Source organism: Anoplopoma fimbria, chromosome 3, assembly GCF_027596085.1.
Source record: "Anoplopoma fimbria isolate UVic2021 breed Golden Eagle Sablefish chromosome 3, Afim_UVic_2022, whole genome shotgun sequence".
Lineage (NCBI taxonomy): Eukaryota > Metazoa > Chordata > Actinopteri > Perciformes > Anoplopomatidae > Anoplopoma > Anoplopoma fimbria.
The window spans coordinates 25,549,286-25,566,496 of NC_072451.1; the positions used below are offsets into that span (position 1 = coordinate 25,549,286).

The following is a 17,211-nucleotide window of genomic DNA, read 5'->3' on the forward strand; positions in this document are numbered from 1 at the left end:
TTTCATTTTCATTTGGTCTTGGTATTTTATTTTATACTTTTTTGTTTACGTTTTATTGTTTATTTTCAACTTATTTATTTTATCTTATATTTGTTTTTATTTTAATATATTTATTTTTTATTTATTTTATTTATTTTATTTATTTGTTTTATTTGTTTGTTTGTTTATTTGATTGTCACTTGTTTTATTGTTTCATTTTCATTTGGTCTTGGTATTTTATCTTATATTTGTTTACTATATTTTAACAATATCACTTGATTTTATTTATTTTATTTATTTTATTTATTTTATTTATTTTATTTATTTTATTTTTTGTTATTTTATTTATTTTTTTATTTTTTTATTTGTTTGTTTGTTTATTTGATTGTCACTTGTTTTATTGTTTCATTTTCATTTGGTCTTGGTATTTTATCTTATATTTGTTTACTATATTTTAACAATATCACTTGATTTTATTTATTTTATTTATTTTATTTATTTGTTTTATTTGTTTTATTTGTTTTATTTGTTTATTTGATTGTCACTTGTTTTATTGTTTCATTTTCATTTGGTCTTGGTATTTTATCTTATATTTGTTTACTATATTTTAACAATATCACTTGATTTTATTTTTTTATTTTATTTTATTTATTTTATTTATTTTATTTATTTTATTTATTTTATTTATTTTATTTATTTTATTTATCTTATTTATTTTATTTATTTTTATTTGTTTGTTTGTTTATTTGATTGTCACTTGTTTTATTGTTTCATTTTCATTTGGTCTTGGTATTTTATCTTATATTTGTTTACTATATTTTACCAATATCACTTGATTTTATTTATTTTATTTTATTTATTTTATTTATTTTATTTATTTTATTTATTTTATTTATTTTATTTATTTATTTATTTATTTTATTTTTTATTTTATTTATTTGTTTGTTTGTTTATTTGATTGTCACTTGTTATTTCATTTTGTTTCTTATGCACTGTTTTGCTGGCTTGTCTGTCGAAGCACTTTGTAAACCTTGTTTTTAAAAGGTGCTATATAAATAAAGTTATTATTATTGTTGTTATCATTATTAATGATCTTTTTTCAACTTGAAATTCAATGACTTTTCCTATAATGACCCCAACATGAGAAAAAGTTAAACATTGCCTTTGTTCATATTTCCATAAAAGCTGTGCACCAACAGGGTACAAATCTTGTCTTAGGGGTCACAAGTGACTCTGAGGAAACCCCCTTAATGAGATAAGCATGGCAGAATCAGTAATCTCTTTTTACATTACATATTACAGTCATGTAGCAGACGCTTTTATCCAAAGAGACTTACAGGAAGTGTATTCAACATAGGTATTCAAGAGAACTACTAGTCACCAGAAGTCATAAGTGCATCTCCTTTCTTAAACAAGCATCTTAAAGCATAAACCAGTGCAAAAGTATAGTGCAGAGGCAGATTACTACGAAAACAATAATTGCAACAGACTAATATGAATATAATAAGTGCTACAAACTACTACGAATAGGATAAGTGCAGTAAACGAATACGAATTCAATAAGTGCAGCGAACTGATATGAATACAGTGAGTGCAACAACTAATACGAATGCAATAAGTGCTACGAGGAAGGCTCAGGGTAGTACTTCTTGAAAAGGTTTTAAATAACTTTTTTTGGGGGCTTTTATGTGATGTCGTCGTTTTATTGTTTCATTTTCATTTGGTCTTGGTATTTTATCTTATATTTGTTTACTATATTTTACCAATATCACTTGATTTTATTTATTTTATTTATTTTATTTATTTTATTTATTTTTTATTTATTTTATTTATTTTATTTATTTTATTTATTTTTTTATTTATTTATTTATTTTATTTATTTATTTTTTTATTTTTTTATTTGTTTGTTTGTTTATTTGATTGTCACTTGTTATTTCATTTTGTTTCTTATGCACTGTTTTGCTGGCTTGTCTGTCGAAGCACTTTGTAAACCTTGTTTTTAAAAGGTGCTATATAAATAAAGTTATTATTATTGTTGTTATCATTATTAATGATCTTTTTTCAACTTGAAATTCAATGACTTTTCCTATAATGACCCCAACATGAGAAAAAGTTAAACATTGCCTTTGTTCATATTTCCATAAAAGCTGTGCACCAACAGGGTACAAATCTTGTCTTAGGGGTCATTTTTGACCCGGCAGTTATAAAAAAATGTCATACTACAGAAACCATAAAAACACACACACACAATAAATTGTGTCATGTGGATATACTGTACATTTTCATTTTTATTTTTATCTTTATTCTATTTTATTTTTATTGTATAATATGTTGTATTTATTATCTGTTTCTGTAATTGAGCTGCTGCTACACCCGGATTTTCCCCATGGGGATCAATAAAGGAATATAATAATAATGATTATGTCTGCTACTGATTGAACTTTCTCACGAATGTGCAGCATCTCCCCTCCACGACCCCACACCTGACTGAGAGAATAAACATTTCTTGAAAGCATTGTTTACTAATGGGGAATGCAGTCAGAGGCTATGACGGTGCTGCAGATGACAGTACCCCAGTACTCTTTACTGTAGCCATCACTGCCCAGCAGGCCCTAGATCAGATTTATTCAGATGTCCAGGAGGAACAAGAGGACGGTGATTTACAACAGGAAGAGGTATCTGAAGAATATATCTTGCAAAAAAAAATATGTTTACACCTATGCAGTACCTTAAGCAATAATAATAATAATAATAATAATAAATATATATATATATATAACTGTAGTCTTTATTGCTCAAGTAGCACTGTCGACTTAAGTATAATTTCTAGGTACTTGTACTATAGTAATCTACTATGCAGTTTTTGCAAAACACATTTTCAATTTATTAAATATGATGCATTACAAGATAAGATTTACATGGTAATGCATGCATAACATTAATACAGTTGCATGCAATACACTGTGGTATTGCATTTTAGAAGGTGCTATTGCTGGCAGTTTTCTTTTTCCTTTTTTGACAAAAAGTCTTGATACAAGGTTCATTTTAGTTGTTGTCTTCTGAGCTTTCAATCACATCGAATGGCCTTCCTCAGCAGATTAAGTTGGTATTTTGTCATCAAGATAGTTAATTTATTATTGTTTTATCACCAATTACTCCTTTATACACTATTGTGTGTGGTGCTTGTTAAAAACAATGATGTCAGAATCAGTGACATTATTGTTTTGGGACCAAAAGGACCTGCAGCTAAGCCATATCTCCAGTTTTGTATTTGATGAACTTAGCAGAGCACAAAGAAAATACTGTGCATGTTAGCACATGTAAGCAGAAGGGAGAGGTATTTTATGGCTCTGTGTTGAAATTGCCAGAAGTACACACACACACAAACACATATGCAGAACTGTGCATACATAAAAATAGACCATCTAACACAGGAAACATACACTTCATCAGTTTTATTTGTGCTCAGAATTCGGTCTACAACACAATTTCCAGCGCCGAAACTGATTATCATATGGACCCAAAACCATTTTTAAAAAAGGGAAAGAGACAAAAGGAACCATAAATATATAAAAGGGGTACATGTGTTTTATCATCCCGGAATAAGAGTGAAAATTACAGAGAATGGATGGCTTGTAGAAAATATATTTTGCAAAATACATTTTTGCTGTTTTTAAAAATCGGTTTGATGTTCTTCTTGGCATTTTACAAGCTATTCAGCTCCTGCAGTGTTTGGTCCAGGACTTGATGCATCCCTACGTTTTGCTCTTTTTCTTTCGAAAGGCTCTCTGCAATAAAAAAGTTACAGCAGATATTAAATGCCATGGCTTTGTCAGTGAACAGATTAAATGATCATACGAGTATAGTAACATGGATGATCTTTTAATATATGGTTAGAGCAGAAATACCAAAAGAAACACACAATAAGTTAACCTAAACATTTGACCTTTCATGACGGCCAGTAAATGTAAAAGCTATTGCAGCTTCAGAGTGATGAAAAGCATGCAGAACTCAAATGATAGAAGACAGAGTAAAAGAGATATATATATATCTTTATTGAGCTTTAGTTTAATGCAAAAGGAGCAAGGAGCAGTGAGAGCGAAGGGAGAAAAGAAAAGAAAAGAGAAAGTGCTTCGAATCAGACAAGGGGAGACAAAATGAAAGTGGAAACATCATGAGCTAAAGCAAGGTTTACAAGGTGTTCATGTCATTGAGGGCAAGATCCAGCTCCTCGCTGATAGCCTTGTATTTCTGCTTCTGAGTGTACAGTTCGTCTTCAGGTCAAAGGGCAGAGAGAGAGAGCAGGAAGTGGAGGTTCAGAGGACAAGGTGGAATTGAGCAGACCGTGATGGGAAATCAGGAGGAAAAAGAGAAATGAAAAGATTAAGAATAAGAAAATTAAGAACGACAAAGTTTGGAACAAAGAAAGAGTGGATCACCGAAGGATTTAAAAGAAAAGGATTAAAAGGAAGTGTACCTTCTAAGTCATCTATGCTCTTTTCCAGCTTAGTCACTGTCCTCTCTGCAAATTCTGCACGGGTTTCAGCCTTTTAAAGAGACAACACACATGTTAAGCATTGCGATACCACGTTCCTCAGAGAATATTGTATTGTAGGCATGAATTTACCTCCTTAAGTCGGTCATTCAGGACCTTAATCTCCTCCTCGTATTTGTCTTCTTTCTCAGAGTACTATAGAGACAGAGATACATGAGTTGATTAAAATGATATCATTGCCAAAACAATAAATATTGCATTATCATCTTTTTGTGCATAATATCAATGTTGTAAACATTATCTATATACATGCTAGATAACATTTATGTCTTTTTTCAAAAGTTAGATCAGAGTTTTATAGTTTTGAGGCTCATTCTGGACGGAATATGGATATGTAGGCAGGTGAATTGATTGGGTAACATTTTGTCAGCTTTATAAAATGTGATAATACATCAAGATGCTCTGATGTTCCGAGAAAAGCTGAGTTGTCGTACTGGGCCACACTGTTGATTGTGAATGTGTGAAGTTGTTTTAAAAAAGGTCAAACAGCAGGCCGAGAACACCAAACTGCTGAGAGATGAACTCACCTTATCAGACTGAGCCTCTAGCGACTTGAGGTTGTTGGTGACGTTCTTCAGCTCTTCTTCCAGGTCAGCACACTTGCTGTATGAACAGAGGAAACATATTTGCATTTTATAAATATATCTGCTGTTGACTTGGTATCTGACGGAAATAAATCATGTCTGCAAGCATTCGTTTAACTTCTTCATTTTGTGCTTACAGTTCTGCAATTTCTGCCCTCTCTTCTGCTCTCTCCAGCTCACCCTCAAGGATGACCAGTTTACGGGCAACCTGATATTAAAACAGATGTTAAGTCACAGTTAAACAAAAACATATCTGAAAAAACGAAAGTGTCAGCTGAAATGTGTTCTCCTCGCCCCGTACCTCCTCGTATTTGCGGTCCGCCTCCTCAGCGATGTGTTTCGCTTCTTTGAGCTGCATCTCCTGGATCTCCATCTTCTCCTCATCTTTCATTGCCCTGTTCTCAATCACCTTCATGCCTCTGGAGATCAGAAAGAAAGACCGCCTTTAGTTAAACACCACCACAAAGACACCACTAATTGAATACTTCTGACTTTATGTTTGTGTGATTGTGGTTTAGAGTCTCAACATTATTCGGATGACTGGACTCTGTTCTGCACCTTTTGCTGGCTACAAATGAGCTCACTGGACATACTAAACTAACTGAAAGAGTCTTGACAGAAAAAAAAATAACTAACAGGCTCTTGTCCTGTACTATTATTTTTGAATCTGTGTATAGCTTTGATTTAATTTTGATTAAGAGTTTAGTTTCCTTATATTTTGCTCTAATTTGATATTTTTCACACCTTAATCTGGTCTGTTTTTTGTGCATCTAACACCCAATTTCACTCCTGGAGACCTTATTTTATTTTATTCTATATTTCCAGAAATAATAGCTCTTCCGCCTTGTCCACAACTAAAACGTAGCGCCTACTAATCCCGTGAGGCTTTACATCCCTGCTCCCAAACAAATTAAAAACGGGGGCAATTCTGGGACCCTAAAAGCTACGAGATGACCAATCTTGCAGCCGTTGGTGTGTCTAAAATACGTGTGGTTAAATACATTATGACTGAGGTCTGTGTTGATTCTCACCTCTCACTCTCATCCGCAGACTTTTCAGCCTCCTCCAGTTTCTGCAGGGCTGTGGCCAGTCGCTCCTGAGCGCGGTCCAACTCCTCCTCCACCAGCTGGATCCTGCGGTTCAAAGATGCCACATCGATCTCCGCCTATAGCAACAAACATACACAGAGAGGGAAAGAGAGAGGTCAGAGGTCAGCCAGGAAACAAGCTGCTGCCACAAGAGGAAGGATACTGTTGAGGATGGCCAAAGCTGCACATTGGAAAATAGCTATATGGGTTATATTGGTTTGGAGTGTATTGTCTCAATAATACTACAGTAAGTGTAGTCAGTGTATGTATACTCAATTTTTGTGGTTAAGTGGTCTGATTATTCTGAGCTGTATTTAATTATACATATTTATTCTTTGGAATCGATCTTTATTTATACTTTCCGGGTATGCACATAATCCTGTTTTCTTTTTTCCTATGAATCAGATTTCTTCCATGTAAATCAGTTTCCCTCACATCAACCATTGTGAGCTCTGGACTTTGCAGCTTGACCAGATACTTTCGAAAAACTGCTGATGCAGAGTAAAAGAGAGGCAGATTTAACCCCGTCACATCTGAAGTGGCACACAGCTGGTCTGACTGTTTGTAATGTTAACCCATTTATGTTTGGGGGGAAACAGATTTTTTTTTTCTCCCCCTTCTTGGCCTGTTTCCTGTGGGAATGATGTCATAGATAACCACCTCTGCTCTCTTCTTCCTGAGGCTGAGGAGGGATTACAGTCAGCTCCTGACTTCACATAATGTGTCAAATGTTATTCTGACAAAACTCTCATAGGCCGAGCAGAACAAAGATCACTGTAAACGTGTGAAATCAAATCATTTAAAAGAGTTTTTGACATGATTTTGGTGAACATTCTAGCTTTTCCCAATTGTTAGAAGACTGCCACACCTTAATATTAAAACAACCACGCAGGCGGTTGATGTAACAGGCCGCTGAGGGCTCTCTGCAATTGTAGGTGTTGGAGAAGATCTAGGGCGGGTTTGAGTTAGATAACACAGCAGAACAAAAGTCTCCAGAAGGGAATGTCGATACAATGACGCCCAACTTCCCCCAAAACGACCACATTGACACATTCAAACTTTAAATCAAGAAAATGACTATATGGATTATGCAGGAAAAGTTTGAAACTCCTCCAGGAGAGTTATTCTGATTATAACTACCTGCAGTCCAGCTTATGACAGTTTGAGTGTAAATCATTTACAATCCGCAATACACATGGTCACCTTGTATAAGAGCAGTACATATACAAGTATGGATGGCGACTACAGTTGGATAAATGATTCATTATCTCACTTTCTCGTTCAGTTCCCGTTCAGTGTCCAGCTCCCTTTGTACTGCCAGTGCTCGGTCTTCTGCTTCATCAACTTGTAGCTGCAGGGTTTGGATTTTCTTCCTAACCACCTCCATAATGTCGATTACTTTGTTTTCTCAACAAAAAGCAACAAAAAAGGAGACAAAGTAGCGACCGACCGACCGCCTGAGTCCTCAGAAGTTATTGATTTGAGTCTGGAGCTCCGAGGGAAAAACTTTTCTTTTCTTTTTTTTTTTTTTTTAATCTCAGGCAGGAAGTCAGGGACGTGTAGGGCTGGATGGGGAGTTTTCAGGAAATTTATGGCGAGATCCTCCAATCCTGTTTAGGAGCCTGTCTCAGATGACATCACAGGGTTTGGGAGGGGAAGGCTCTTTCTCCTCCACAAAAGAGGTGTGTAAAGGCAGTGTGTGGACTTATATGGCAGAGGAGGTGGAGGAGGAGGAGGAGGAGGAGGAGAGATCAGGAGAGGAAGGAGCACATGCTTCACACAGTGTGATTCATATATATATATTTATATGAATCATAATCAATGTGAATCATAACACCATTGTGTGAGGGAGAACAGATAAGGAAAGTTAAAGTTTGAAAAGCAGAGAGAGAGAGAGAGGGTTGTGAAATGTGTAGGAAGCATAAAGGTCCAAAGATTTCCTTCCAGAGGAGGGAGGGTGGAGGGTGGAGGGTGAAGGGTGGGGTTATAATGCTCTTCAGGGGGGTTGTTGACCTGCAGCAGCCTGGAATGTAAATTGATTTGGTTTGCAGCCATCGGGTGGAGACACATTCCTCCAGCGCCCCCTTCTGCTACCTCCTCTAACTTACTTTTTCAGGGCAGAAAACACGGATTTCTCTTTCTCTATCTGTCCTGATTAATGACATTTAAATGCATCTTAAGAAGTGTGAAATATAGTAGATGAAGTAGTGGTGGACAGACATGCAATAAGTAGACCTGAAGGCATCTGATAGGTCATCTGAGACTGAAATCATTTGCAATCTTGTAATCTGACCTTTAACCTTTTGGGGTTGCTTCCATTTGATGCTATTTATTCAATTCCATTTTTAGTAATATTGTTTCAACTGAAATATATATTGATTATCAACAATTCAGCAGCAACTATTTTGACAATGGATTCATCATTTTACTCATTTTACAACTGAAATTCCAAACATTAACTGGTTGCAGTTTGTTAGCTGTGAGAATTTGCTGCTTTTAAAATGAAATATACATCTTATGTATAAGTAAACAGAATATCTTTTTGAGTTTTGGTCTGCTGGTAAGACAAAAGACATCACATGGGGCTTTAATAAATGTTGATTGAGAGAAACTGTGAGAATTGTTTCTTATTTTCCGCCATTTTATGGATGGAACAATTAACTTAGATGATAATAATTAAGAAAATAATCAAGAGAGTGGATAGTGAAACTAATCTTTAATCCTATTGTTACTACCTATCTGGTATGCATGTTTCTAAAAATGTGAAAAACTAGACGGAAAAAGAGGTAATCATTATTTGTTAATGGTAAAACCACATTAGAAAACTATTTATGTTGTTATATCAATTATATTCAACACAATTGCCCTAAAAAGTCTGTTTGACGCTATATTGTTTTTTCTGAACTTTTTGCTTTAGATCAAATATAACATTTAATCAGATAACGTCTCTTTAAGGTAACTGAAAAATAGTTGTCAAAGAAAGATCATGTTGAATAGATGCTCTTTGAAGACGAATGATTATTCACCATTGTTTCTGATAAGGTATGTACTGTAAAAGCCAGACAGAGCAGAATGTAATAACTCCGCCCCAAAAAAAGGCCAGAGCATTGGTTTCCTTAGAACTGCAGTATGGGGTTCTCTGTTTGCTTAAGCGGCATTCCTGAGATTCCTGGTCGGCTACGGGCCGGCAAAGTTTTGTCTGTGCTTGAGAAATGGCTCAGTTACCTCACAAAGACACCAACAACTCAATGATTCTCTATGTTCTTTATGTAAACTATGTGGGGTAGAAGACACTTAGTTGGAGTTTTTATGTAATTTGTTTTCAACATACATAGTACATGGCAAACCTTTGGCATGAAGGTCATCTTAACTGCATTTTTCCCCCCTTTGTTTTGTTGAAATCATAGCCATCAATCAAGCCAAGGGACCCAAAGACTTTTACCTTAGTTACAACTAGACAAATAACTTTTAAAGCAGGTTTTGTTTATGCTATTTTCTCAGCGTCACTTGGCTGCTAGTTTCATCATTCAAGAAACACGAACAACCTATTAAGGCGAGTCCAGGCATGGCCTTTTTTGGGAGTGTAAGCAGTGGAGGCAACACTCTGCTGACTGAGTGTATAAGGCACTTAATTCAATATTCGTAGAAAATAATATCTGTCCGCACATTCTGAATCTGTCTCTTTCAGTGGTCTTTTTTCCAATTCTGGAGTGATATTTATTTTAGCCTGTCTGAAAGAGCGGTAATCAATATGTGTTCAAATTGAAACTCAGAAGTTGTGGTGTTCCACTGCAATGTGGATAATATGTTTCAGATGGCGTCGTTGTGGTTAACTCACATCTGTTGCCTTCTTCTCCGACAGTTCCAGTTTCTCCTGAGCATCCTTCAGGGCCTCCGAGTACTTGTCAAGCTCGTCCTCTGTTCCCTTCAGCTTCTTCTGCATAGCGAGCAGCTCATCCTCCAGCTGAAAGAAGGCAAACGTGACAGCAAGTCAAGAATGATACAGAAAAATCAAACCAAGTGAGTGTGAATGAAACACGGGATTCTAAAATCCAGCAGTGCTTTGATACAGTGACTGGGTGGGAATGCTTTTTTTTTTTAGATCAAAACCACTAAGGTAGACCGTTTCAATACCCACAAGCACGCCAATGTAGGGAACTAACTAGCACCAACCTCAGAAAGTTAGATGTCTCAGAACAAGATTAAAGGTCTAAAGCCATGCCAGTGGCTCTGTGGTGCAGCATTGTGTTTAGCTTAATGCTAATATCAGCATTCCAACATACCCTAAAGGATGACATTAACATGTTGATGTCTAGCAGGTTTAATGTTAACAATGTTAACCATCTTAGTTTAATGTGTTATCATGCTAACATTTGCTAATAAGCAGTTAACATCAAGTACAGTTTAGGCTGATGAGAATGTCAGTTATCCAGGTATTTGGTCATAAACCAAAGTATTGGATAAACCGACCTTTTAGCCTGATGATGGCACCAGATGAAAAGTCAGAGGACCACCAATGTCACGAATATTCATCTTGTGGGAACCATGGAAGTCTGAGCACTATTTAATAGCAATCCATCCTGATAATTGCTTAGATATTTCATACTGGACCAAAGTGTATCTATAACATACAGAAGCAGCTGCCAAACGGTTTCATCAGGACTAATTATTTGGTAGAAAGTAGTTCTAATGTCAAACCCTACGTGAAGTATGTGGATTATCAAGAGTACACAGTGCTTCTGAAAAGACACATTGCTGCTGAATTTTAAAATGCTGTTGTATTTTAGGCGAGCTGGTCCTTTAATTGCTGCTGTTATCTGTGATGTGGGCTTCTGTCAGCCTAATTGCACTCTGATGTTTGTACCATCGTGCCAAATATAGCAAAGAAACCATCTTTTAGCACTGCTTGAATCAATGCCATCCAAACAAACCCAAGGGAGAGCATTCTTTTCACTTGCTTTAATGTATATCCTGGTCTAGGCCTCTCCAACTCCCTGCTGTCCAGCACTCCTCTCAACTGGCCATGATGAAGACACCAAGTCTCAATGGGCAATAATGCCTCCATTAAGTAGCCTGCAAATGTCATATAACCTCTCCAGATTCTTGTATCAAGTGGTACAAGTAAACTATAATTAAGATAGCCCTCAAGATATCAAACCGTCTAAGGTTCTGGCACTGCAACACCAAATATGGATGTGCAGGAATTTGTGAGGTTTCTGTTGATAAATTTCAGACATAAATCCAGTTAAGAATGCTGACTAATGCGATACTCTTGTGCTTAAGAGTCAGAGCAACAGCTGCTGTAGATGGGTTGTTTAAACTCCTGCAGCTACCACTTCTGCTAGCTTCCAGTAATCCCTCTGGTTTACTTTGGATACTGATAGCAGTCGTCACTCTGCCGTTCTGTTTGTGCGTCCCTGTGGACATCATCCAACTTCGCCTGCCCACCAATAGACAAGAATCAGGGGCTCGGTATCAGCTGCTCTCTGTAATTCAGCATTTGGTGCTTTGGGGAATACTTGACATTTTATGTTGAGCCTCTCTGCAGTCTGCACAAGTGGTTTGGTATTTATTAATGAATGTATTTATTTAAGACCAGATTGTTATCGGAATAAAAAACTACAACATGTTAATCCTATATGAGAATAGCAAATTAATTATATTGGGCTGTTTTCACAAAATAAACAAAATAAAGCTGTTTTTTCAGTGAATGAAACAGATAAAAAAAATACCCACGGAAGGAAATAATTTCAACAGACATTAACTTCTTTCCAACTTTGTTACAATAAGATTAATACATTCTTACCCCTCTACACAAAGCTGAACAGTTAGCAATATAGTTCAAATCAATAGCGTAATATTATTATTAAAACTTTTTTAATACTGATATATATTATGATATGGAAAATGTACACACAATTGCATATAAAATGATCCAGTCGATGTTACACTGTTATGGAGTACACATCAAAAAAACTTCAATAACTTATTTTGTAACTTTTTAATTTATAACCATATTGTTGCAGTAGCTTTCTATACTTTGCATCTGTTCTTGTATTTATTTCTTTAAGTACCCTGTGTGGGAGCAGTAAAGTTTATTGTATCTTATGTATATGAAATTCAATATATTATGATATCTTATTATTGCCCAACTAACTATTATGAGTGTTAAAAAAGAGCACATATTGCTCCGTCAGTCCGTCACATCCATCAGCCTTGTCTCACCAGCTTGCATTTATCCTCCGCCGCCTTCTGGTCGGACTCGGCCTGTTCTGCCCTGTCGAGGGCGTTCTCCTTGTCCAACTTCAGCATTTGCATCTTCTTCTTGATGGCCTCCATGGTGACAGTTAGGTCTCAGTTGTCTCGCAGTCTTCGGAGGAATATAAAAAAGTTTGTATTGCTTTAGGTGAAAAGCTGTTGCAGATGTTTTTTCGCCTCACAAGGTTGACGGGAGAGAGCACCCAGCTGATGCAGAGAGGAGGAGAGAGACAGAGGGAGCTCAGAGCGAGAGAGCAGAGAGGAGGATGCAAACTGAGAGTCGGCGGAGCTCTATGTGATTTAAACTTGACCCGAGGTTTAGAGACAGCCCCAGTCTCTAGTAGTGACAGCCCTTTCCCACCGTTTACCCTTTCCGCCACTCCCCGGGTTGGCTCCTCTAGAGCTGTGCCCCCCTCCCTCATATTAACTTCACGTCTTGAAGTCTCTGTGGAGGAGCAACATGGTGTACATCTCCTTATTTGGATCATGGTCCTTTTGTTTTGAACTGAACAGGAGAGAAACAGCAGATAAGAGGAAGGAGAATGATCCAGAACTCAGGAATCAAAAGGACATTGTTCACATTAGTAACTGGAGGTTCATTTTTTTTTTCCCCTTTGGACTGCATTTCTATATATCTGGGCTCTTACTTAGGAATGTTCAAATTGATGTTAATACCAGAGTTGGTTAGAAAGGACATAGTTTTCATTCTACCGCTGCATGAAAAAAGTGCTTTTGGAAAATGATCCGGCCAAAGAAAACTTGGAGAAAGCTGTCTGCATGTGATCTACACCAGGCAGCTGGAGCGTTACAGCTGAGCTACACACATAAAACAGAAGTCTACTGCAATTAAGATCCTCTCAATTACTATTGGTCTGAAGGACCTTTATTTAGATCTGTCGTATGTTGTTTGTGAGGCACACAACGTAAAAAGCATTGTTGACTGGTGGATACATCTTGTGTAACTCTGATGGCTTCCGGCAATTTCATATTATGCACCTACGAGATGTTTGGAAAGTGGGTCATGCATGGTATTCTCCTTTTTTTATTTGCAGATTAAAGGGAAATCGAATGGCAAGAAAAGCAAATGTAAAAACATGAAAACAATTAAAAAAAAGATAAGGATATTTTTGCAATTTCTGATTCATCTATTCATGCATACAGTGGTACATTTAAAATTGCTGTAGTGCGTGGGAGCTGCATTTGTGTGTGTGTGTGTGTGTGTGTGTGTGTGTGTGTGTGTGTGTGTGTGTGTGTGTGTGTGTGTGTGTGTGTGTGTGTGTGTGTGTGTGTGTGTGTGTGTGTGTGTGTGTGTGTGTTTGTGTGCTGATGTCATCAGCGCTAATGGACCTGTCTTCTTGCTTTCAACTCTTCTGTGCCAGTTGCCCCGGCTAAAAATAAAGATTACAAGGAAACTCAAAGAAGAGTGAGGCCTACAGTGGCCATTTTAGTGACATCTGAAGATAAACTTGGATGCACAAGCATCTCATGTTTTTCATGTTGCATTGCCCCTATTGCAGTGTGTATCCCCTGATTGGATGTCATTCCTTATACAGAAGAGTGTTTTTTTAAGTTTTGAAGAGTATATTGTTGCTGCAGTGAAATCCATGTGAATACAATTCTCTAAATAAACCATTTAAAAACCCATCAATTATATTAAAAATGCTTTGTTGAAAAGCTGTTTTTCTTAGTTTATTAAAAGTTGTCATTTTGGAGATTTGTTACGGCTTTCACAGGATAGTCATGATATATCAGATTGGCTGGGATCCTTTGGTGGGTCAGAGCCAGTTCTGCCTCATATCACATCCATAGGAATATAAAGAACTGTGTGTTAAACAGTGTGTGACTGAAATCTGACAAATTGAATGCCAGCAGATACATTTATCCACAAATAGTTTCTCATTGATAGGGACTGATATCGCTGTAATTGGATTCTATCTTTTAGTGGAGGGAAACTGCAGCCTTTTTTAGCATAAGTGTATGAAAGTTGTGGTAGTTTGATAGCTTTACATTCTTGGGTTTAACACAAGCTTACATCATGACAATGTGACTGTGTGCCTTACTTGGTCTGTCAGGATGTTGGCTGCACACAATGTTATGATAAGAGATACAGTTCTGACAATTTAATGTAACAAATATTGATTTTGGAGGTGTTTTAGTGATGTTTTCTTTTAATAAAATTATTCTTGGGTTGTATAGTGAGCAGGAGGTCTGGAGTCGAACCAGGAGAGGAGAACAGAAAGAGGAGGTATAAAGGAGAGAGAAATAGAGACGAGTGCATCAGATGCAGAGTGAGAGAAATCAGAACCCTCCCACAGGAAACCGAGCTAAACTCCTCTTCTCCTTGTATGGTAAAAACTCCCCCAAAAGCCACAGGATCGCCTTGGGAGTAGAGTCAAAGTTCTGCTAAGTATAAATCACAAAGCAATGGGAATGGTGGAACAGATTAGAGTGTATATGAACGCTACCATGAAGAATTCAAACTAGTACAGTCTTTGGAGCCTTATGTGCTTGATGTCATACAAGGGATATGTGGTCACTGACACTACAGTTCTCGGTTAAGTGTCACCACTGATCCATTTTACTTTCAGAAAACATATTTATTACAGTAATCAGTCTACGGAGACAATAATGAACGACTAATACTCCTAAAGTTTGCTGTGGCAACACCTGCACATGTGACTTATCAAGTATGTCACACCTGCGTGATGCACTGACTCATAGTGTGCTGAGACAAGCCCATTCTGCAACATAAACACGTCAGCTCTGCTGCTTCTGTACAAACATGTCTTAATACGCAGTTTACATCCAGTGATCCCTACCTACAGCCCCAGACACAAACACTGTGTATAGTGTTTGGAAGTAGCTGAGGGAAGTGGCAATCTGTTATATTTGGCTCGGTAACTCAGTCCAGTTGTATCTTTGACTTCTGACAATGTCTACACTCCTTCTTACCAGCCAAGGGATCTGAGATCTGTCACTTTGATGAGGCACAGTTGTCTCGCTCAAGCTCAGCGCTGAAAGGCTTTTGACGCCAAGAGGGAGAAAAAATATTCAGATGGTAGTCATTATAAGTGTCCCTGCTTCAGTTGCCTCTGTTTTTAACTTATCAAATGTTTCATACTGTGCATTTCCCAAAACTACCAAGCTGCTTGTCATTCACACATCATATGTTCTGTTGTATCTCTGCCATAACTTCACATCTCCATCTCTATCATACACAGAGGTGAAAAGTACCAGCTGTTTGTTTTCGAGTACTTGAGCAGGTCTATAGCAGACCGAAGTTATTTTAATGTTAAGCCTGTACTACCTCAATAAAAACTCCAGTAGCTTTGTGTATTATCCCATAGTGACATATTCATAAGTGGTATATTTTTAGATATATTAAGCAGCAGTGCTTCTACTTGTGTTTCAAAAGTCTGTTTATCTCTGATGAAGCCAGACTGTGTTGCTTGGCTGCCATTTAAGACTTGCATTCTTTGAGATGATCAAGTTCATTATGTTTCGGTATTAAGTTATAGGACCGGGGTCACATCAGCACAGCCTTTCACAAACTCAGTGCAGTTGAATGAAAATCTAAGTTCAGCTTTAGTGACACATTTTTGGACCATTGCAATGGAAAATTCATAATGAGCGACTGATTATACAAGATTCAACATGCGACAACCCCAAAAAGTATATGAACATTCTTGGCAATGTACTTTTGTGTTGTTGTTGAATATATTTATTGGTTTTCATATTTTTCCACAATAAATAAGGACACAAAAAGCAAAACAACAACTGATTATAACCAAGTTACCAAACCCATCAGAAAATACAGAGTTGGTTGGGTAACTTGGTTTTTCAGGTAGTACATTAAGCGTTTTATCAAATATCTGTTTCTGGCCTTTAGTAGTATACGTCAGTATTTCCATGGACAGGCAGCCATTGATTATTAATTGATTGTACTTGTATAGCGCTTTTCTAGTCTTCCGACCACTCAAAGTGCTTTTTAGATTATTAGTTGGTGCTTCAGATTTTTTCCATTCAAAAGTCATAAAATATTTTGACAATAGCATCCAAAAGCTGAGCAGTTTTAGCTCTGATTGTGGTAGTTTCATATCATCAGAAAAGAGACCCTAGATGCAAAATTGTAGACAGAGACAGAGAGGTAATGTACAGAAACAATATCAGATATGGTCTGTCTTTACCCAGAGAAAATCCATAATGTCTACCATATTTCTCCTCCTCTGAGACACATTTGACAATTAATGGAAATCATAATACAACAGCATACAATGATATACAAGACAATAGTGAACTTTTAACTTACAAAAACATACATACAGTGTATATTATGTGACAAGAGCAGTTTTACCTAAAAAATGGTAACATTAAAAGGTGTCCACTGGAGATCAACAATTCATCCAGTAGAGGGAGCTACAGGATGATAACAAGGTTGATGACAGAAAGAAGCAGGTCTTTGTAAAATAACTCAGACACAATGGAAGAGCGTGTTTACATGGAATAAATGCAAACTCTGGATTTATAGTTGTCTTTGGTCAAATGTAATCTATTTCTGAATTGTGCACTGTGTTCTAAAAAAGTCACAATAAATGAACATTGCATTACACCATGCAGATCATCCAAACATTATCAAACCAAATTTTACGACACACGCTTTACTACAAAAGATGGTACAAGGACAATTTAATAATATTCTATATCCTTATCCATGTCCATTCCATGTCAATAGAAATGGTATGAGACT

General features: G+C 36.6%; 1 protein-coding gene across 3 annotated transcripts; it reads right to left on the reverse strand.

Annotated features, from left to right (window-relative positions):
* Nucleotides 1-3,419: 3,419 nt before the first annotated feature.
* On the reverse strand, nt 3,420-12,761 carry LOC129089258 (tropomyosin alpha-1 chain-like). 3 transcript variants are annotated; one of them, XM_054596655.1, is made up of 9 exons: nt 12,432-12,757; nt 10,045-10,170; nt 6,150-6,283; nt 5,420-5,537; nt 5,256-5,326; nt 5,062-5,137; nt 4,607-4,669; nt 4,457-4,526; nt 3,420-3,767 (listed from the first exon to the last, which is right to left on the reverse strand). In XM_054596655.1, the coding sequence occupies exons 1-9, from the start codon at nt 12,543-12,545 to the stop codon at nt 3,685-3,687; spliced, it is 855 nt and encodes a 284-aa protein (XP_054452630.1). In that variant the 5' UTR covers nt 12,546-12,757; the 3' UTR covers nt 3,420-3,684. The 3 variants fall into 3 exon arrangements, with proteins under 3 accessions (XP_054452630.1, XP_054452631.1, XP_054452632.1); XM_054596657.1 differs by lacking the exon at nt 3,420-3,767 and adding an exon at nt 3,814-4,253 and having other exon boundaries at nt 12,432-12,761; XM_054596656.1 differs by lacking the exons at nt 10,045-10,170; nt 12,432-12,757 and adding an exon at nt 7,480-7,895.
* Between the last annotated feature and the right edge of the window lie 4,450 nt (nt 12,762-17,211).

Excerpts from the sequence above, each read along its gene's own strand:
- LOC129089258 (XM_054596655.1), bottom strand. The coding sequence starts at position 12,545 with ATGGAGGCCATCAAGAAGAAGATGCAAATGCTGAAGTTGGACAAGGAG. Across the intron at positions 5,138-5,255 it reads AGGGCAGAAATTGCAGAACT|CAAGTGTGCTGACCTGGAAG; the intron begins GTAAGCACAAAA and ends CTGTTCATACAG. Across the intron at positions 4,670-5,061 it reads TAGAGGCTCAGTCTGATAAG|TACTCTGAGAAAGAAGACAA; the intron begins GTGAGTTCATCT and ends CTGTCTCTATAG.